The sequence below is a fragment of the Coccidioides posadasii genome, chromosome 3 (genome assembly GCF_018416015.2).
Source record: "Coccidioides posadasii str. Silveira chromosome 3, complete sequence".
Taxonomy (NCBI): Eukaryota; Fungi; Ascomycota; class Eurotiomycetes; order Onygenales; family Onygenaceae; genus Coccidioides; species Coccidioides posadasii.
This window is the reverse complement of record NC_089409.1, coordinates 4,262,828-4,283,006: the sequence shown is the minus strand read 5'-3', so window position 1 is coordinate 4,283,006 and position 20,179 is coordinate 4,262,828. Positions and strand designations below refer to the sequence as shown.

Sequence of the window (20,179 nt, the reverse complement as noted above, 5' to 3'; positions counted from 1 at the left end):
AAATGGCGCGTCGTCACTTGGATGTGATGTCACAAACTCTACCCTAAGTATCGCAAGGCCTGACACTCTTTGAAGCAGGGGAACAGAGGATTGAGCCAGAGTGAAAGCAGAGACCAGCATTTGATTGACCTTCTGTGTCTTGTTTAGGGGAAGGGAAATGGGGATGGGGATGAAGTAACTTTAATGACCGGAGAGGGTGCAGTTAATTACTCCCCACTAAGGGCTGAGGAGGTCAGGGATTTTTTTACTTAGTTACATCGAGACTGGCTGGATTTTAAAATGAGGCCCATCTTGGACCCATCCACCCGATCAATGCAAAAGCTGTGAAAGAGCAGCAAATGATCTTGATATGCCAGGTTTTCAATCTCTCCTCCACACATCCACTCGATGATGATCATCATTTATGGTGTGTGACATTGGATGATAGGTATTTGTAACACCCTTCCAAGATGCACCATCTTCCGGAGTTGCTTGAGCTTTGTTGACTCTTTGCTGTTATTGGCTAATTTCTTTGAGTTTCAGTTGTTGCTGGACAGTACAGAGTACAGATGCTCGAAGTATTTCCCTTTGGACTATTATGTATTTCTGTTTCAAAGAGAATTGTAGTTATCCCGTACCCTGTACTCCGTACATCTCCATGAAAGAATAAAGCAACTCCCCTTCGCCCCAAACAAAAGGGGGTGCTGCTGAGCCTGATAATTTTCTGCCTGCAGAAAGCATGTCAAAGAGTGGGGTGGCAAACATGGTCTGTACATATGTGTTGTGGACAGCTTGCATGTGGGGACATACATTCATGTACAGAGTATGTATGCACGTCCTGCTTATCAGGTCTGGGCACTTGCTGCGATGATCATGTCCCGGTGCTGCGGTGGCCACCGTTGCCGCACATTGTCCGATTCCTAGTACCATGTCCGGACTTCGCGGGTAGAGTTTTGGTTATTGGGCGGGGCAAAGAAGATGACGATGTCAGCGGGAAGTACAAGGCAAGGGGAATTCACCGAACTATGGGCATACAAGAGCCGCATTCACAGCGGCCGAAGGACCTGATCACCTTGCTAGCGCAGTGGCGTCGTCAATCGACGAACTGAGTTATCGAATTGCCTGTCTTGGAGAAATCTCCTGCTGGAGAGCAAAGTATAACGTGTCCGTAGGTAAACACTCCGCACGGAGTGCTCCACAGCGAATTCGCATTTGCCTCCCCTGCAGCTGGTGGCCAAGTGTTCTTACACACCTGGTTCCCGCTCAGAACCCAATGCGTAGTTAAGGATATCCTTCAATGGATAGCATGCTCACTCCTTGTCACGGTACCCATATCGTGGTCAACTGGGTCCTCTCCTGGTGGATTCCGGTGAAAATCGCGGCAGGCTCTTCTGCCAGACATTATTCACGCTGGTGGCTGACGTAGCTCCTTGATCAATTTCATCGCTTTACTTAGTCATATAAGAGCCCATCTCTCTCATCTTCCTCGATCACGCCCCGAAACTGGCCACAGATCAAGCCTGGCAGGCGCTCCTCTTAACCAATGCCGATAACCAGTGTGATGTCAAGGCAAAGTAATGCGCACAGCAAGCCCATCGACGCCAAGATGGGGCAGCTAAAATAATGAAAGCAATAGAAATAATACTGGTACATGTATTTCTGTGGAGGAAACAGTGATTTGATTGCCTTGACATTGATCTATATATCTTTCTATACCGGTACAAGAACGTCTATTCTCTGTCTTTGTGGTTTCTGTATACTAGGTAAATCCTAACGGTCAGAATATTAGGTAGTCTTCATAGTCCTGGACTGCATAATATTATAATGAATAATAATAACAAGCATAACTAAAAGGGCTAGAGTTGAGTTGGAGAGGCGGAAGATGAGTTGATGCGTGAAGGTTGCGTTCCAATTTCGGGGACGAATCCATCCAAGTTCCACTAGTCCCAACCTGGAAAGGCCCGTCGGGTTGAGGCTTGGCATAATGGGGATCACGGGATCGCCCCGTCTCAGCTCGCCAGGCTGGACGACCACTTTTTCTTGCAGAACACTCACCAGGGCTCAATCGAACTTGCTACCATTAGTTATCGCAGCCATTCTTGAAAACTAGGCCAAATTCTTGTGTTGAAGATACATGCAGCTAGTACAGGGTATACGGAGTACAGTCACTTCAATGTAAGCCGTCATAATCTATAACGCGGCCGGTAACCGCAAGAACCAATCTGCATCTCCCGTCCAATTTGCTCCTTTGCTCATTTTCTTGGATGTCTCCGGTTTCATTGGCGTTAAACGGAGCAGCAACCATTGACTCTCGGGTGGCTAAATTCTAAGTTCACAAAGAAGTTAAAGGCTGATCCCAATTTCAATTTCCAAAGCACACTTGTCCTCCAGCGCGTATTAACGGGTGCTTTCGCGAGATGCACTTTATCTTGCGATCCTGCCCTTCTATAAAGAACAGGAGCCGACGGAGCCGGATGTAATGGGTTTTAATGCCGATAGGCACGGAGTTCTCGTCTCCTGCAAAAGGCGTCAGAATCCAGAGGTCGAAACAACATCGTTATTGGACAAACTCCACAATAATTGCTACATACCACCAACTCACAAAGTCCTGGGTATCAACTGGTATACCCAGCTCCTTCAGCGCTTTAGTGGATAGATGTGTGTCGAATGGGCGTTGCACACCATTGCCAGGCGTACCACCTTGCTTTATCCTCTCCATTCCCGACAACGGCAATCCAAGGATTTCAGCGAATCTCTCGCACATTTCGTATTTAGTCACCTTGTCCTCCGACGAGAATTGAAGGATCGTTGGAAATGAGGCAGCTCTCTCCTGCTCGCCGAGATATTTAACTGCAATATCGTGGCATACTCTTCCTACATCCTCTGTGTTGGTAGGGTATCTCTGTCCCCAATCATCCATCTTTACTTTGGCATCGGCGGCTTGTGCCTTCCATACCGCGTCGATTAAAACGTTTACCGCGCTTTCACTGTTGGTATCAGCAGAACCGTAGAGAACGGGTACTCGTAGGACCACTCCCTTTCCCGAACCCTGAGTGGTTTCAATAACCGCGATCTCCCCGTCAAGCTTGGTTTGGCCGTAGATATTCGGGGGCTCGGTCTGCGATGAGGTCTCATACGGTGCTTCCCCAGGACGACCAGGGAAAACGTAGTCCGTAGAAATGTAGATGAGAAGAATGGATCTTTGTAAGGTTGCTTTCGCGAGGGCTTTGGTGGCTTCGACATTCACCTTACGGGCAAGATCAGGGTGGGCATCGCACTGATCTGGAAATCGGTTGGCGGCGCCTGGTTACATCGTGTCTCAATACTCGAAATCATGGATGAATTGCGCCCGGCTTCGGACACGAATAAAACCATTGAGATGAACAACGACGACTCACAGTGTACGACAACTTGCGGTCTGATATCGACCCACGCCGAGATCATAAATCAGCCTTCTCGAACGTCCAGAAAACCTTCTGATTTGCCCACGCAAGAAAAACATCCAATCCGGCAAAAAGCATTTTCGGGCACGTTTCACCAGAGTCCACTTACTTCACCTCGGCTAGTAAACTCTCAATTTCGGAGGGGTTGGTCAGGTCCGCCTTGACAATGTGTGGAGGGGCAGCTCTTGTGAAGCCTTGGCCAACCGCTTCCCAATTGACGTCCTTCTTGAAAGCATTGAGTACCTGGCGCCCGAGAAGGCCGCTGGCGCCTGTTACAAGGGCTTTTTGGGTCATCTTTGGCCAATTTACTGCTCTTGATGATTTGAAGAAATCGAAACACCTTGTGCGGGGATCGAGAGGGTTCTACTTCTTACGTCATATGAACTTCAACCCGGGAATCCCCCTGCAAGATAGTTCTTCAATTCTGCGTACTATATGCCATCGCCATGTGGACCGAATGTGCAGCATGTGAACGAAAAAGCATTGCCACTGTGCTAAGTGTTTGTAGAGTTTTGTCATATAATATCCCAGAGCAAGAGGAAAACTGTCCATTTTGCTCGGTTCCTACGGCCGCCTTAGCCTCCTGCACTGCTCACGGTACAACCGCGTCCGTTCTCGATGAAGTTCTTGCGCTATACCATCAATCAAGTCTTTGTCCTGTGCTCGCTGGATCTCCATCACTTGAATCACAGAATAAGCCTCGCGCTCTCCCCACGTAGTTCGGAGTACACCCCACCCATCAAGTCTTGCCCGGTCCCACATTACATATCCCCATTTGCGAAGTGGAATAGGGCGCTCATTACTCACGAGGGGCCGATAGGCCCTTGATCGCCTTGCCCAGTCCCAGACGTCAATCGGGCCAGTGTCCAGGTCTGACGTGTGTGGAAATGCCCTCTTCACCTCCGCTATGTTAGAGGATTCTGTGGTAAAATACTGCCGCGCCGCGATGTCAATTAGGCTATGTTCGAGGAACCATAGCTGGGTCGAGCGGAGTGGACGGTCGTAGTCTTCAGTGGTAATAATTAGAGGGTTGCTGAGCAGTGTGTGGAGGTAGCTCAGCCCCTGAGATAAATGGTATGCAATACAACCATGATAGATCCCTTCCTGCACTAGGGATAAAAACTCGCACCAGCGAGGAATAGACGGTAGAGCTGCACGGAAAACTATAACTGATTAGCCTTATCAAAAGGTTACTTTGATAGTGGAAGTCATTAGTACCATTTTTCACTCTCTCCAGTAAATAATCGTGAACACAGGCAAGTTGCTCGTTTTCCCAAGGGGGAAACATCTTGTGAAAGATTTCTTTTTGGTCAGGAAGATGGCCGGCAAAAGGGTCCTGATCAGTTCCTCCTTTGAACAGCTTGCAGTATATTTCAAATCGATAGAATGCGATCTCGATGCGGTTGACTTCGCTTGACGACAATGCCCAAGATCCTTGTTCCTGGTTTGCTGGTCCAAATGGCGTGCTGAACATAGCAGAGACGAAGTCATCCACAAAGTGCTGAACGAGATTGTAGAACCCGGCTATAGGCAGTGCTTCCGAGAGCCTGGATGGCTTGGGGACAAGCATGGGATTCGATTTTGACAAAAGTCTTCTTATGAAAGCCTCAGCGGTTTCTGGCGTCCAAGGGACGGTATACTTGGCTGCTTCGTGGGCGACAAGGGCATAGTGTAGTAACTCAGGATTCAGCTGAGAGGTAAGAACCTGGGGAGTAATCAATTTTTCAGCGCCCATAAATGCTTGGTACATTGACCAGCAACACAATGCTGCGGACCTCAGCGACATCACATCTGGAATAGCAGCCAGTATGAGTTGTTTAAGCTCTGTCGGGAGGCATTCCAGGCGTGATTTGTGAATTATCTTCTCGGGGTCCATTTTATAAGTAAATAGATCTGAAGATAGGAGTACAAACGAAAGCGGGGAGGATTGGGATGAGGGGGCAGGAGGGCAAAAGCTTGTGAATGATGAGAAGTTTGAGAGTGCGAGGCGAGTTGTTTAAGCAATACTAGGTATCTATCTCAGCAAGGCCAAGGTAAACTGTTCACGGTAGTTACCTAGCGTTGAGTCTCAGACAAGCCAAGCCCATACATCTAGCAGTCCCCAGACACATGAAAATATTAACAAAGACAGAGAATGAAAAGCAAAAGAGCAATATAACTCTGATGCTCCTCAACGTTGTCCAAAGGCACAGTAGTGGTGGTTTTATCCCATAGAAACAATCCGGGTAGTCAGGTCAAGGGCTGTGAGGTAAGAAGAAATGTTTTGTGTAGCTTCATTTGGTTTCTATGAGGTTTACTCTCCTCAAAGGTCACCTAGTTTCATTGTAAAAGGTGGCATCTTATGGAAAGATAGCTCTGGGATGGATTGAATGAAAAGAGAAGCCTCTTAGGCGCGCTTTCATATAAGAATTTGAGGCATGCTTGTTCCCGGGCCGGAGTTGACACTAGCAATCATTATCAACTCTGAAAGCAACGGGACAAGTTCCTCATAGTCGAGAAAGGAATTCCTCAATATTTATATCCTAAATACAAAGACGGAAGTTACAGGCACGATGTCTCGGTCCGAGACGGTTGAAGACGCCGATTGCCGTTGAGTTAAGCCGTAGCTAGTGATTTCGCGAGATAGATAGCTGATTGGTATAGTCCGTAGTATGGAATTCAACGTCTGGAGACGTCGTCAGCCAGGGACCACGGGGCGAAGATCTGCGGTGGCAGACCAAGCGATGGCCAGGCAAGGCGGACCAACAGGGTTAGAGGCTAACCGAAATGGGCTAGTGTATTGTTGCCTCTTGGCAGAACTCAAGGGCGGTTTTGGCGGTTGAGCCCATTTGTGCAGCGATATCAACATGAAGCCGCCGCTGGGTGTTGCTGCGTTAATGATCGGATTCGTCTCATATCAAAACAATGCTAGTTAGATGTATGTACATTAGTAAACAGCGCATCATATCTTCTTCCTTCTCTCCCCAATTTATTTTCCTTTTTTTTTTTTTTTTTCAACTAACATAGACCTTGGCAGGACGTTCTATCACATCGCGTCGATATCGCCGTGTCGATACCGGTCTTTCTGTTTCGACGTAGGAGGATGAGCGTCTTCGATGTCTGGAAGGGTGATCATATCGACCGGTTCTATACGTGACTGTCTCTGAAGTATTCGTGGAATCGAAAGCAAGTTTCAGTAGCCAGTAGAGGAGGAAAAAGCCGGCTATGCTACCAATGACAATTCCAGCAATCGCACCGCCGCTCAAGCAGTCACAGCCATTATCATTATCTGGCGAAGGTGCCTCCTGTCGTGCTTTGAGAAAGTACGATGGAAGCTTCTAAACGACTTTGAAGTTAGCAAATCACTTCAACAAAATATCACACGGCGTTGCGCAGATTGGTACAATGCGGGTGTGGCTTGCATTCTCCTGGTGAAGCGTGCAAAACTGGTAGGCTGTGGGGGCCGAGAACGCAACGAACCATTTCTGTCTGAAAAGTGTGTGGTTAAGCTTGGATACTTCCGTGGAACACCAGCGGGAAATACGGATAATCGTGCACGGCCAAGTTCGAGGTTGTATGTATGTTCTGTACATACATACAAGTAGTTTTAAGATGCTGCTATAGACCCTTTTGTAGAAATGTTTTAGTTGCCGAAACAAACGGTCTCAACAACGCGATGATGTACAAAATTGGGAACAGGAAAGTCCTGGAAGACTTTCAAAACTGCATTGCAACCCGCTCCTATGAGAACATTCATAAATAATTGCCCACTAACGGTCTGGCAGATCCTGCCATGATGTCAGTGCCCAGGACATATTCAACGGATCCGGCCATGAGAGACAATGGCCTAGTGTGCGAAGTACCAGCCAATGGATTTACTCTTCCTTTTTTTGCTTTTTCACCCATGGCGAAAGAGAGTCTGCGGGCTTAGATCCCACATACTTCTTGTAAAAGACCGTTCTATGAAAATCAATCTCCAAGAAGAGCTCCGCCCCTGATAGATATCCAAGTTCTGCTCGCCTAGCGACGTCATCAACGACGATCCCTCGGCGGCAGCCATTCGGACACGTGATTCAGGCTTAAGGTTTGCTCCGTTTGCTCCTTTAATAGGGGGTTAGTGGGCTACGGATGGGAAGAAAAAGGATCGTTCTCGGATGAACCAAGAAAGAGATTTAATTGTATCAAACCTTTGTTACAATATAAGTTGCGTAGTGCTAGGGATGAAGAAGGAAATCGCGCTGCAATATTGAGAGCTACTCAACTCCAGGCTATGTCGCGGAGCAAACATAAGACGAAATATGGAACAAACCCTGAACGCCTCGCTTTAATTCACTTGCTCAGGTATAGAGCAACCAAACACATAGAAACAAAACTAAACAGGTATATCCTGCCAATCAATTAGGAGCTTCGCTCTTCGTGATGAATGGGTAGCCTTGCATTTGTATTGGCTTGTGGCGATCTTGCACCCAGAGTCCACGGACTGCCGGACGGGCCCTGTTGCCATCCAGTACTTGTACCATAACCATCCCTCGAAGCCCTGCTTGCACAACGAGCAGCACCAGCCATGGCGCTAATAGTCGATCCGCGGCGCCTCACTCGCATTGTAGCGTCTCGTAGTTCCTTCTCATGCAAAGCTTCCGAGGGAAGAAGAATAGCACGATCGAGCTGATAGGGCAAGCCACGATGCCTGCCTCTGATCATCATGGCGATTATTACGAGTTTCGATATCACTTTGAACTGAGCGGACAGCGAGGTGTTGGTACCAGGGTATCCCTGGGATAAGCCGACCGTTCCATAGGCGGAAACGACTTCAAACAAAATGCCGAACATGGTAAATTGAGGGTCATTGGCAACACGCGAGCCTTCGACAATGGAGATAATAAATAGGCCCAAGAATATGTACCAGATGTCGAAACCAAGCTGCCTTCGCAAATGTGCGGCGACGTAACTTGGATCTTTGTCCGAGATCAGTTCATCCTCCTCATCTCCATAGTAAATTCCCAAGCTCTTTTCCTCGTAGACGTTCGTTTTGCGTAGGGATATCGCGATTGGATAAATTGATATATACATCATGATCATATACGATACCTGCACCCCCGGATGCAGCTCCGAAAGACTTATTATGGATAAGCCAGCCGTTCTAGTGGCCGCGGCTTGGAACAAACCGTCCACGAACCGTAGTCCACCTGGTATTGAGGTCACGGCGGTATCATTTAACTGTACGTATCATTAAAAAGAGTCCCCAGCTTTGGCTGTCGGATTTGTTCGCGAGAAAACTTACATCTAAGATAATGAAGAGGACCAAGTCAATCACGTTCAATACCACGAGAACCCAAAACAGCCACCAGGTAGCCGAGCTGGGGAATAGAAGCGTAAAGCATCGGCGTGGATGATCCAAAAGGAAGTGAAACTCTTCCCAAACCGCGGTACGTTTCGGGAAAATCTTCCAGAAACACCAAATAATGAAACGAAGCATGCAAGGGAATCCAGTGTTCCCAATAATGATGAGAAATGTCATCAGAAGCAAGGGGAATATAGCATCGTAAAAAGAGGCCAATGAATTAGGCGTGAGCGAAAAGCCTTGGTTGTTGAATGCGGAGCCTGCAATGAAAACGGCCCACCAAGGTCGACCAACGGCGGCGCGTATAGGAAATATTCCCCATCGGGTATGCAGAATCCAGGGTACCAAAGATATAATTCCCAGCACATGGAAAAAAACGAAATACGCGATTAGAACGTAGGCGAGAGCTTTCAGGGCTCTATATTCAATGCCACCAAGTTCGTTTTTCTGCTCCTCTGTCAGATCCACAAACGCGGAATTTCTCCCAAGCGTGGGCTGCCAGCTCAGGTAGGGGGCTTCTCTGGCTTCGTCTTTGGTACCAAAGAATAAAATGGACGCAAGCGTTCCTCTCCTCTGCTTTCTTCGATGGTGGAGAGCGGGCTCTCCGACGTCAGCAGTTTCGCCGTCAGCAAGGACGCGGGAGCTAGTACGGGGGAACGTCGTTGCTCGGCGCGAGCGTGCAATGTTGGGCTCATCAATGGTGATATGTTGGCCTCGAGATTGCTGCTGCTTTAGAGGAGAAATTTCCGGTTCCTGGTCTGATTGCACAGTTCTACTCCGTGATGGCTCGTCGCCAAAATCGTCAATAGTCTCGGGCACTCCACCTCTATCGAACTCGCGGGGACTGGGAATTCTAAGGGCTTGAGTTGGCCTTCTTTGGTTCTCGATAAAGGTAATGTAGTGATCAGGGCCATGCTCCATTGGAGACCTTATGTGGCTATCTGTAGAGATGCCAGCAGGCACTTCCGTTGTCTTGGACCTATCACTGTCATTCTCGGGTCCCATTTGGGCGTCGCCTCCATTTGACGCTCCCGAGCTATCAGCAATCGAATTCGCCTCCTGGCTCTTGCTTTTTGGTTCAATGAAATGTCCGAGTGCCTGCCCTTCATTATCCCGCAACACCGTTATCTTCCGGCCGCGTACACCCATCTCTAGCCTATTCATGTCACTGCTAGCACTGCTAGCACTGCCAGCACTAGGAGCTCTAGACCTTGTGCGTGTGCGCGTTCGTCTCATCATTTTTGCCTCTTGCACGACGTGTTGAAACCGCTTTTCGAACCACCGCAAACGGATAAAAACGACCGACGAGTGGATGACAATCGGATTCGCAATCATTGACCCTAGCCATAGCCCGACTTGTTGGTATGTTGAAAGGCGGTCCAGGTCGATCGTGTTCAGGCCGCTCTGGGTGGCGGAGCCGGCTGCCAGGAAGAGCGCATCGGTATAAGCCAGGTTTCCGCCTGGATAGAGATATACGGACCCGATGATTGTAACCCCAATTATGTAGGCGTAATGGATGAAGATGAAGTTGAACTTCAGCGTGTTGATCCATGGGATTTTGCTTTTCAAATAGGCAAGCTTTCTGGAAAGCCGTGATGCGAATCGAGATATAGACATCGCGGCTTTTGCGGGTCTCGACATTCCTACCCGAGTTGACGCTTTATGGCGCAGAGGCTAGCCTGCGGAGCCGAGTAATGGAGCTGTAGCTGATCCGTAGAGTGGTATCCATAGAATATGACAGAGATAGAAACTGTAAGAACGTTTGGAGCGCCACAGGTCACATCTTCTCCCGTTAGGGATCCCCGTATTCAGAGCCACGTTTCTCTCGTTGCGTGGAGCCGCTGTCTGAAGGGAGATCAACGAAAGGATAGAACCAAAAGCTGGGCATGGCACGCATTATGTGAAACCCAGAGAAAGACTAGCGAGTCTGATAGATATGCATAGTGTCGGAATGTGAGCTGGTCCCAACATCGAGAGAAGATCGATATCAGCGCAAGGTTTTGGCATTGCCCACCGGCGGAAAGTGGCTGCAAGTAGAAGTGTGAGTGTCCATTGCACGAAAGCTTGTCCATGGCGGCGCTTCAGCGGGTGAGACCGCCAGGCTTTCCACCGCCACTAGCCGTTCACAGGATGCTCTGTTGTGTGGAAATAGCTGTTGCAATCAAGGTTGTGCTGTTTCCATGGTTGCTGTTGAGATCAGGATTGATCTTGCTTTCGCTTTGGGCCCGGCATGTGAGAAATTGGCTTTTGCGCCCCTTGGCCGCGTGGTCCAGAGTGGCGACAACGACTAAGTTTGCTTGTTGCGGCGAAGCTACCGTAGCTCTGCGTTCATCAGAGAGAGGTGTTATCTGCTCAAAATGTAGCTGGAGCACGTAACTATCCACTATACAGAGCTGTACTCTGTACTCTGTACTCTGTACTGTGTTGTTGAAATACATATCTATCAATGATGTAGCTTGTTGTGTTGTTAACCACCCTGTACGGAGTTACTTTGCTACAAGTGATCCCTGCAGCAACCCCTGAATCCGCCGAAGGTGCTTAAGAAATGATTTACCCTCTGACATTGAATTTGTTTAGCATTCTAGAAGAATATCCTGTTCTTCTCCTTTTTTCCGCCAAAGGTCAAGCTTGGCTTTCTTGATGATGACACAACACCACCAATAGTTAGATAAATGCTGTTAATTTACGCCGCTGCATCATTGTGCCTCGTTGCAGGATTGCATTCACTGGTTGGCCACGTGTGAGTTCTGCAGCCACGACGCCCATTGACTAAACCGCAAACCTCATTGCGCCGCCATCAAGAAGAGTGATAGTCTTGAGATCTTCATCCCCAGCCAAGACAACCAGCTTAAGATGTAGGAATGAATGATTTGTTGTTGCACTTTATGATGATGATGCCTGGAACACAGTCGTGTAGAGGCTGCATAGCGTTGTGAAGAGAGAGCCGGAAGGTTGTAATGCAAGACTGAAAGCATATGGAGTCAATAGTCCAAGACAACCTTGTCCGACACCACCAGTAAGAATATCATCCTCGCTCATTTCGATGCCTGGATGGAATGTAAAGAAGCGCTCGCAGAGCAACCGGACCCTGACATCGCTCTCGGTTCGCGAAATGGCCTCAAGTATGCCATGCACTGCAGGACTGCCCGCTACACGTTTTCAACCCATGTCAATGCTGAATCCCAGCCTGATCGATTATTCGGATGAAGATGCCTACTATGATAATTATGATGTAGGTCGGTACATCAATCTGCTGGGCCTGGGCTGGGAATTACCAGACAGGCACAATTATGACCATGGAGAATACAGAGTTGACCAATGATAAGTAGTTCAACCAAACGGATAAAGGAGGGGAGAGGGTTCGGAGTTGCAAAATGCCTAATGTAGGATTTTTTTACGGTTTGATTCTGGGTTGTATTCAAGCGGGCGCCATCAACCAGGAGGGTTTAACATCTCCGTGTAGATATAGATTTTTGAGTAACATGTTTTATGCAAACATTGGCCTCTTTACAGGCTGAAAAAGGAGTGTAATGGCAAAAGAACTTCAGGATTTATGAGTGAAACGAACGCGCAAATGACGGCTTGAAATCAGAAACGCGATCTTTCCGATTTGCAACCCATTTAACATAAGCAATTTGGTGGAGAGAAGCCAGAACACCAGGCCAATACTAAACAATAGTCTTTCCACTTGAATCATAACGGCATGAAACGGAAGGACGATAAACCGCGCATATCATTCAGAAAGATTCATCGCAGGAAAGGAAGTATTAAAATAGGATAGAATTAAAAGGAAAGAGATGCAAGCAGCTAAGGTATGTCTCGAAGGTACAGTTTACCAACACTCTCATCGTAGACACGAGGAAAAAGAAAAGAAATGTATGGGATATCACAAACTCAACTTTAGGTCCCCATTTTTCTTCGACACATTCTATTATTCGAGTAACTGTGCTGCTTCTATAAATCCAGCTTTCCGCGGTTCAAGCAAGCCCAGGGCGTGCCAAGGTGTGGTCTGATTTACTGAACCTGGCTGACAATCTCACTTGCTTTAGTCAAACTCTCAACCATTTGCTGACATTCTTTCCGGCGTCGGATAGTGTATTCGCTTTCGCGGAGTAAGTCGTCGATCTCTTCGGCCTTGTATATACTTCCAAGTAATTCTCGCTGTATCTCATCCTTGGTGAACCTGAAATGGTGTCAGACGGTTCGAGCGCAGATTGGGGAGGAAATTACTCACTGCACAAGATTGAGCATAATGGCTTTGGGGACCATGTCTATCATTGTCCGTTTTACAATATTGTAATAAGAATTTATGAGGAGTTCTGTCAGGACGTTAGATGAGTCAGGTACACATTAAGCTACAATGTACTTACTGATAACCTCAACTTCTGAATTTTCTCGTTCGGAGAGGGTGCCGGAAGCCTTCAAAGTTGGTGGTGGAGGCTCCATTGCAGCCATCTTCTTTTTGTTCTTTGAAGCGAAAAAGCTCCCGAAGAACCCAGAATTTTCGGGCTCCAGAGATGGGCTAGCGGAACGGGGCGGTTGATGGGAGATAGGAAGCGGCTTTCCGGTTTTTGGATCAACCTGCGTGGGTTTGCCAGCATTTTGTCGTTCCTGGATAATAGCCATGGCCTATTTATGCAATAATTAGTAATCAAGTTGCACAAGGGCTTGCACATTATATATCTTCACTTACCCTGTTACCGGTAATGAAGTCAGGATGTCCAGTGTTGACGTAGCACGACTCCATGGCCACAAGATCTCTGACAAGTTTATTGGTCGGATCCATAGCCTTTTTGAAGAATGCTATAACGACTGCATGGAATTTCTCCCTGAGCTGAGGATATCTCCGGAAAGGCTGCTTGTTCAACAATTGGCCAAGAATGCGAACGAGCTCATCAAAGACAAGCGACACACACTTTAAACTAGGTTCCTCTAGTCTTCGAATTTGCTGCTTCACAATCAGCTCAAAAGCTGTTGTCCCGACAAAAAGAGCGGGAGATGAACCGGAAGAGTTATACAGAATGGTGCGAATATCGATGTCCTTCACTTGATCAAACGGATCCACGGCCTTGACCCCGTTGGAATAAAGCTCGTGGAAGACGAAACTGATACGAGCTCCACCTGACAATTCCACGCTAGATAGTTCCTGGTTATTACCATCTAAAACGGTTCTGTACTCGTTGCTGAATTCGGTGATGATATTGAGGACGATGTTTGAAGTGTTACCAAGCATGGAATCGCCCAATTGGCTCAATTCCGAAGAGTATTTTTGCAAGGAGGACGCAATGCGGGCTTTGATGTCGGGAAGGGTTTGTTTAATGTGCATCATTAGAATCTAGCGAGGACGTGCAGCGGTTAGCAACTGACTAGCACCATCAAAATGAATTCTAGCCTCCATACCAAGTTTAATTTTTTGGCCAAATACGGGGTACCGCAGTACGAGGACTTGCTTCTGTATGCCTTGTGGTTTTCAAAGAAGTTTTTCTCGTGCTCAAGTGCATAGGAGATTGGTCGCTTATTCTCGATGTCTCGTTGACCTCTATTAACCACAGGGACGTAGCCTAACCGTAGCGGGATAATTCTGCCAGCAAGAATATCCACAACATCCGTTCCCAAATCCATAAGATCAACTTTGGTGAGAACGCCGATTGTCCGCTGGCCTTCAGGGTCCACCTCGCGAGCCAGTTTCAAACCGTCGGAGTTAGCCAAATCCTGGTTAGCAGCCGTTACGGCAAGAATAATCGCGTTCGGCTTGCTGATATGTTTTAAGACCATTTCTCTTATTTGCTTCTCAATATCTTTGGGTTGATCACCGACCGGCACTTTAGTAAGACCGGGCAAGTCAACCAAGGTCAGTGTCAGCACGTTGGGGGAGTAAATTCGTAAATTAATCGGCTGAGGAGAGATTCCTGCATTACGGCCGGTCTTCGCCTCGGTTTCTCGAACGATTTCCTCTCGGATTTTGTTGAAATCGTAGAATTTCTGACCTGGGATATGCAAGAACTCTCCATACTCGTCGAGATTCGACTCCTTATCGGTGGTCTCAATCTGCTTGTCCTCCTTGATCCCATTTGCCTGTGACTTGACAAGAGCGGGCTTATTGATCAATTGTAGCACTAGCGGTCGTCTGGTTACGATGCCGGATCCTCTGGGAAGACTGTATTCATGACCTCCGTTAGCCTAGCACCACCCCGTTGCGGGTTGGGCCATAGTTCTCCTTACAAATCTCTTCCGACAATATTCTCAAGGACGGAGCTCTTTCCACTTGACTGCGAGCCGACCACGACGATCTGCGGTAAATCTATCGGGTTTTGAACCTTTAGAATTCGTTGTTAGTAACCATCATCCCTTGCGACTTCGGGGGAGGGGGGGGCCGGCATACTCCGACTGTCGTAAACACATCCTGCAACTTATTGACAAGGGAAATAAGCGATGGGTCATTAACATTTATCCTGTTAGCGAATGCCGTCTATGGTTAGCTATGCACATGCTGGCGGGTAGGTACCTAAGGGGAGGAAAGACTTACGAATAGCCAGTTGGGGATGCCATGCCGGCGAAAACAAGAGAAAGGGTCGAGAGGATCAACCAGGGTGCTGGATATTGACAAAGGAGACCTTTAGAGATATGTAATCCAGGCGGGAAGAGTTGTATTGAATTGAGGGAATAGTGAGAGAGAGGCGTTGCGAGGTGAGAGCCAAATGGGTTGAATCCTCCAAGCCGCCGTCCCAAATAATGCCAGTTCACGTGCTTGGGCCGGATTTCCACCTGGACACAATTCACTATGGGGGTGGTGACGATGATGATGATGATGCAAGGGGCACGACAAGGATTTAGTTTTCAAATATTCTCGCCTGACTCCTCCGTACTCAAAACAAGAGTTTTATGAGGGAGAAAAAGGTTGCCTATTAATTTTTAATTAATCCTGCCTGGCTTCGCGCAATTTTGCTGCGACACGAAATTCACTTTTGGGCAGACACAGCTAGTCAGGTTGAAAAAAAAAAATAAAAATGGTTGCCTTGAGCACCACGAGAATGAGCGGACGCATTTCGCTCCTCTATCTTAATATCTTCACATAGCTATTAGACTGCGAGAAATAGAGCCATTATGCTACAAAAATTCCAAAACTGAATGGCAGGTTTGAATTGAATTAGCCGAAATCCTACTCATCAGAAACCGAAGCAAACTTCTCCGACATATCTTGGAGGATTTTCTCGTACTAGAATAGGAGCGTAAGCACATATTCATGTAAAGAAATTAAAGAAGTATGGGTTTTACCTTCTGTGTGACTGCTTGCTCGTCGTCGGGAACCTCGAACTTCATGTTTCGGAGAGTAGTCTGGATGTCGGCGGTTGCCTCTCTGACTTTGGTCCAGCTCTGACCTTGTGCGATGGCTTTCTGGCTTTCATCGAAATACTGCATGAACGCTTTCATCATGTATTCGGTCTTCCAAAGAGGGCAGAACTGATCATAATCACTGTAGCCGTTCTGCTGTAAGAAATCGTCCTTGATCAACGCAGCGACATCCAAAGTGATCTTGTCCGGGTCTCCCAGAGCGGATTTTCCCACAAGTTGAACGACTTGGTCTAGCTCTTCGGAGTTACTCAGCAATTCCTTGATCTTATCTCGCAGCCGGGGGAACTCGGGGTGCTCCTTTGCATAGAACTTGTCGAGGATGGCAGTATATTTGCTGTAGGATATCGATGTATTGACAGACGGGAAGTGTTTTCGCTGGGCGAGCTTCTTGTCGAGACCCCAGAACACTTGGACAATATTGAGAGTGCTGGAAGTAACCGGATCCGCGAAATCACCTCCCGGAGGACTGACAGCACCGACGATGCTGACACTTCCCTTCCGCTCTGGGCTACCGAGAGCTAGACTGTTTCCAGCTCGTTCATAGAAAGATGCCAGTTTTGCACCGAGATACGCCGGGAAACCTTGATCTGCTGGCATCTCACCGAGACGACCGGAGATTTCTCGTAACGCTTCCGCCCAGCGGGAGCTAGAGTCGGCCATCATAGCGACATGTTTGCCTTGGTCACGGAAATATTCTGCAACAGTGATACCTGTATAGATGGATGCTTCTCGGGCAGCTACGGGCATGTTAGATGTATTGGCAATTAGGCAAGTACGTTTCATGATGGGTTCTTTTCGTCCCTCGACGGTGATAGAGAGCTAGCAGAGTCAGTATATCCAGGTAGGAAACCCCGCTGTGCCGGGAGAGGGATATACCTCGGGGAAATCCATCAAGACTTCGGCCATCTCATTTCCTCTCTCTCCGCAACCAACGTAAACAATGATGTCGCTATTAGAGAACTTGGAAACACTCTGACTGATGACGGTCTTGCCGCATCCGAAGGCACCAGGAATACAAACTGTTCCTCCTTGTACACTTGGGAATAGAGAATCCAAAACACGCTGGCCGACAATAAAAGGTGATTCCGAAGCAAGTTTTTCGTTGACGGGGCGGGGAACTCGAACTGGCCAAACATGCATCATGCCATACTCTGTCTTCTTCCCTTGGAATTCGACTTCCAGGAGCTTCTCCTCGACAGTATAGCTACCAGCTTCGGCAATACGGGTAATAGTGCCTCGAGCACGAGGAGGAAGGAGGATCTTATGGTCATGAAACAAACTGTTCTCGAACACGGTTCCCCAAATGTCCCCGCCCGTGATATGGTCGCCGACCTTGAAATTAATTGGCTTGAAGTCCCATTTCTTCTTTCGGTCAAGAGCTGGAAGGGATATGCCTCGAGGGATGTAAATGCTATCCGAAACGTCAGAAATAGCTTTGAGCGGACGTTGGATACCATCGTAGATCGTTTCCATCAAACCCGGCCCAAGCTCGACGGACAAGGGTTTCCCCGTGCGAATGACAGGATCCCCGACCTTTACTCCAGCTGGAGCGTGAGGGAAAACCCGTTGTTAGCAGAACAAGTTTCTCCTAGGATCTGAGGAAGGGATATTGGTGTGCACCATACCGGTTTCCTCGTAGACCTGGATTGTAGCTCGATCTCCTTCGAGGCGAATGACTTCTCCGACGATTTGGTCATAGCCAACTTTACACTGATAAAAGGTATTTTCATTAGTACCTGTTAGGGATGGTGTATGGATTTAAGCTACCTACCAGCTCGTTCATAGCACAGCCTATCATACCCTCGGCCACGATGACGGGACCGGAGACTGAGAAGACGGCGCCATGATATGCTGCATCTTCCGGGTGAGTGCCTTTAGAATCTTTGGAAGGCATTGTGTGCTGCGAAAGGGGAAGAGACTCGGGTGGAAGCGAAGGCTGAAGAACGGCGTTGTCGTCGTCTGGCACGGACTTGCGACGACCGACACCAACGGGAAGCTGCTTATTGTTCGCTTGGGTGGTACGAGACTGTATTTTGGGCGAGACGGTGGTATCCTGGTGAATCAGATCCAAAATTGAGGGTCGACGTTTGAATGAAGGCCGCCCGAGACCTAGCATGCGATTAACGGAGAGGGATCCTGAGGGAGCTCCGGTCCTAACCCATTCACGCAGTGTTGTGAGGTGCAGCCGTGGGATCAGCGGTCCCACCAACGCCGCCAAGCGTCGAGGGCGGATGACAGGATGAGGTCAGCAGCAACCAGCCACTCGCTATCAAGGCGCGGAGTGGATGGCGGACGGCCTCGCGTGGAGCACAACTCCTCTACGGAGTACGGAGTACATGAGAGTACTTCATTGGACGATGGAAAAATGTATCAGAGCAAGCAAAACGGCCGCCAACCAAGCCTGGAGGCGTTGTGAGGGCGGCAATACGGAGAATTATATATGCAGCTGTCGAGAAACTCCCAGGGACGCGAGACGCGTTTATTTACTCGATACGAAGTATGGAGTACTCCGTACTCCATATCGGTAGGACTACGACTGTTTTCCCAAGGGCTAGCATACTCTGTACTCTAAGCAGTATTAATGTGTAGTTAACGAAGTCATGTAGAGCGACAGCGCGACACCCACTTTACGATCGACATTGCTCCCTACGTAGAATACAGTATGTAGGCTCCGCGAGCCCGCGCAACTCTCCCGCGCCGTGCTAAAGATTCCAAAATTCCATGCCTTCGGCCACTTTCCTCTCCAAATCATCGGAATCAAGCCGACGAAGTTTGATGAAAAAAGATGGGTTTCGCGTCGATCGGTGGTAGTGTAAGACCGATGACACGGTGCGGAAAGACATGCGCAAGCACAGAGGTCTCTCCGCGAGGTCCAAAAATAAGATTAATCAATGTTGTATTCCTTAGAATACTTTCAGAGATTAAACTGAAAAGAACAGATACTACACTTGATCTAAGCCATAATGGCAAAGAGAGCTGGAGAAGAAAAGAGAAAAAAAAAAAATTCAAAAGACTGGCGGGGGTGGAGGGATATTTATACCCTTGGGGCGGTGAAGCTGGTGGCAAAACTGACTAGCCGAGGACTAGTTTCTGACTGATGATTGGTCACCCTTGCTGGTAACCGGAAAATCTCCATGGAGGAAATTTCTCCGCGTGGCTCGGAGCGCTGAAACCATTTCCCGAAACTCTCTGCCCTGGAGGTACCTGTCGGGGTACTCTGTACGGGCTTCAGGCTAAGGAGGACGCAATAGTAACTACATAGCAGCTATCTTGCACGGCTATCTTGTCTCAACCCGACAAGTTCCGTTTGCCACATACTTCATTCTATCATGGGCGATTTTAAGCATCAAGTGGCGCAACCTTTCGTGCAACATAACGCCAAAACAGTTTCTTCGAACTCACCAATACCCTTTTTCTGCCCGGGATAATGAACTATCCCGTCAAAATGGGTCTAACAAGGCGAAGCTGACGAGGGATATACGAGTTAAACCAGTGATTTCCTGAGATCTGGGGATAGCATCATTCGAACTTGGGCGATTTTGCGTCGACTGTACAGAGCACTCCGGACGGAATGAAATGCCAATTTCTTCTCGCCCTGTCGGGGAAAGGTTGCGAAAAGGCCATGCTACCTCCTGTCAGACTCTGCGCAGGTTGCTAAAACCACGCTTTCTTCCCACCCGAGAAAATACGGAGTGATTACACATGCCCACAGGCAGGCAGCCCAGCCCAGCCCAGCCCCGAGGGGGTTGAACTCTCCTGCTCTGCCTGAAGTTCATCCAAACTGGCCTAGCTTCAAAGTTTCGTTGAATATGACCTCGACTGCTGCGGGACTGTTGGGCAGGAACCCATGAAACAAGCACAGGCTCCTGAGGTATACCGGTCATGCATCCCATTCGGCTTGTCATCCCAGCCAAGTCACAGGAGCAGCGGCGGCATGTGAGGGTGCTGACCAATCACGCCGCCGTCATTCTGGTAACTTACATACAGCGGACCCTGTCGGTGCCAGCCTGCCAGGTCAGCTCTGAGAAGCGCACATGGTACTCCGTTTTACAGTACTGTAATGTTTTCGTCTGAAGTCGGAAGA

At 48.3% G+C, this 20,179-nt stretch overlaps 6 protein-coding genes across 7 annotated transcripts; all 6 read right to left on the bottom strand.

The window, feature by feature from the left end:
• Nucleotides 1-2,032: 2,032 nt before the first annotated feature.
• On the bottom strand, nt 2,033-3,721 carry D8B26_006312 (uncharacterized protein). Of its 2 annotated transcripts, XM_066125145.1 has the most exons (4): nt 3,532-3,721; nt 3,378-3,397; nt 2,571-3,282; nt 2,033-2,496 (listed from the first exon to the last, which is right to left on the bottom strand). In XM_066125145.1, the coding sequence occupies exons 1-4, from the start codon at nt 3,714-3,716 to the stop codon at nt 2,466-2,468; spliced, it is 948 nt and encodes a 315-aa protein (XP_065981226.1). In that variant the 5' UTR covers nt 3,717-3,721; the 3' UTR covers nt 2,033-2,465. The 2 variants fall into 2 exon arrangements, with proteins under 2 accessions (XP_065981226.1, XP_065981227.1); XM_066125146.1 differs by having other exon boundaries at nt 3,378-3,721.
• Nucleotides 3,722-3,986: 265 nt separating this feature from the next.
• Nucleotides 3,987-5,298, bottom strand: D8B26_006311 (uncharacterized protein; the record flags this gene model as incomplete). The annotated part of the gene is made up of 2 exons (XM_066125144.1): nt 3,987-4,585; nt 4,641-5,298. 2 exons carry the CDS (start codon nt 5,296-5,298, stop codon nt 3,987-3,989), a joined length of 1,257 nt encoding a protein of 418 aa, XP_065981225.1.
• Nucleotides 5,299-6,415: 1,117 nt separating this feature from the next.
• On the bottom strand, nt 6,416-6,884 carry D8B26_006310 (uncharacterized protein; the record flags this gene model as incomplete). Its single annotated transcript, XM_066125143.1, has 2 exons — nt 6,416-6,739; nt 6,882-6,884. The coding sequence occupies 2 exons, from the start codon at nt 6,882-6,884 to the stop codon at nt 6,416-6,418; spliced, it is 327 nt and encodes a 108-aa protein (XP_065981224.1).
• Nucleotides 6,885-7,615: 731 nt separating this feature from the next.
• On the bottom strand, nt 7,616-10,617 carry TRK1_2 (low affinity potassium transporter). Its single transcript, XM_003069700.2, has 2 exons — nt 8,683-10,617; nt 7,616-8,618 (listed from the first exon to the last, which is right to left on the bottom strand). Exons 1-2 carry the CDS (start codon nt 10,381-10,383, stop codon nt 7,800-7,802), a joined length of 2,520 nt encoding a protein of 839 aa, XP_003069746.1. The 5' UTR covers nt 10,384-10,617; the 3' UTR covers nt 7,616-7,799.
• Nucleotides 10,618-12,195: 1,578 nt separating this feature from the next.
• On the bottom strand, nt 12,196-15,387 carry VPS1 (vacuolar protein sorting-associated protein 1). Its single transcript, XM_003069701.2, has 8 exons — nt 15,269-15,387; nt 15,125-15,194; nt 14,965-15,059; nt 14,143-14,899; nt 13,436-14,077; nt 13,113-13,371; nt 12,977-13,061; nt 12,196-12,925 (listed from the first exon to the last, which is right to left on the bottom strand). The coding sequence occupies exons 1-8, from the start codon at nt 15,289-15,291 to the stop codon at nt 12,757-12,759; spliced, it is 2,100 nt and encodes a 699-aa protein (XP_003069747.1). The 5' UTR covers nt 15,292-15,387; the 3' UTR covers nt 12,196-12,756.
• Nucleotides 15,388-15,626: 239 nt separating this feature from the next.
• Nucleotides 15,627-18,364, bottom strand: VMA1 (H(+)-transporting V1 sector ATPase subunit A). The gene is made up of 5 exons (XM_003069702.2): nt 17,867-18,364; nt 17,721-17,805; nt 16,972-17,639; nt 16,018-16,914; nt 15,627-15,958 (listed from the first exon to the last, which is right to left on the bottom strand). The coding sequence occupies exons 1-5, from the start codon at nt 18,209-18,211 to the stop codon at nt 15,902-15,904; spliced, it is 2,052 nt and encodes a 683-aa protein (XP_003069748.1). The 5' UTR covers nt 18,212-18,364; the 3' UTR covers nt 15,627-15,901.
• Between the last annotated feature and the right edge of the window lie 1,815 nt (nt 18,365-20,179).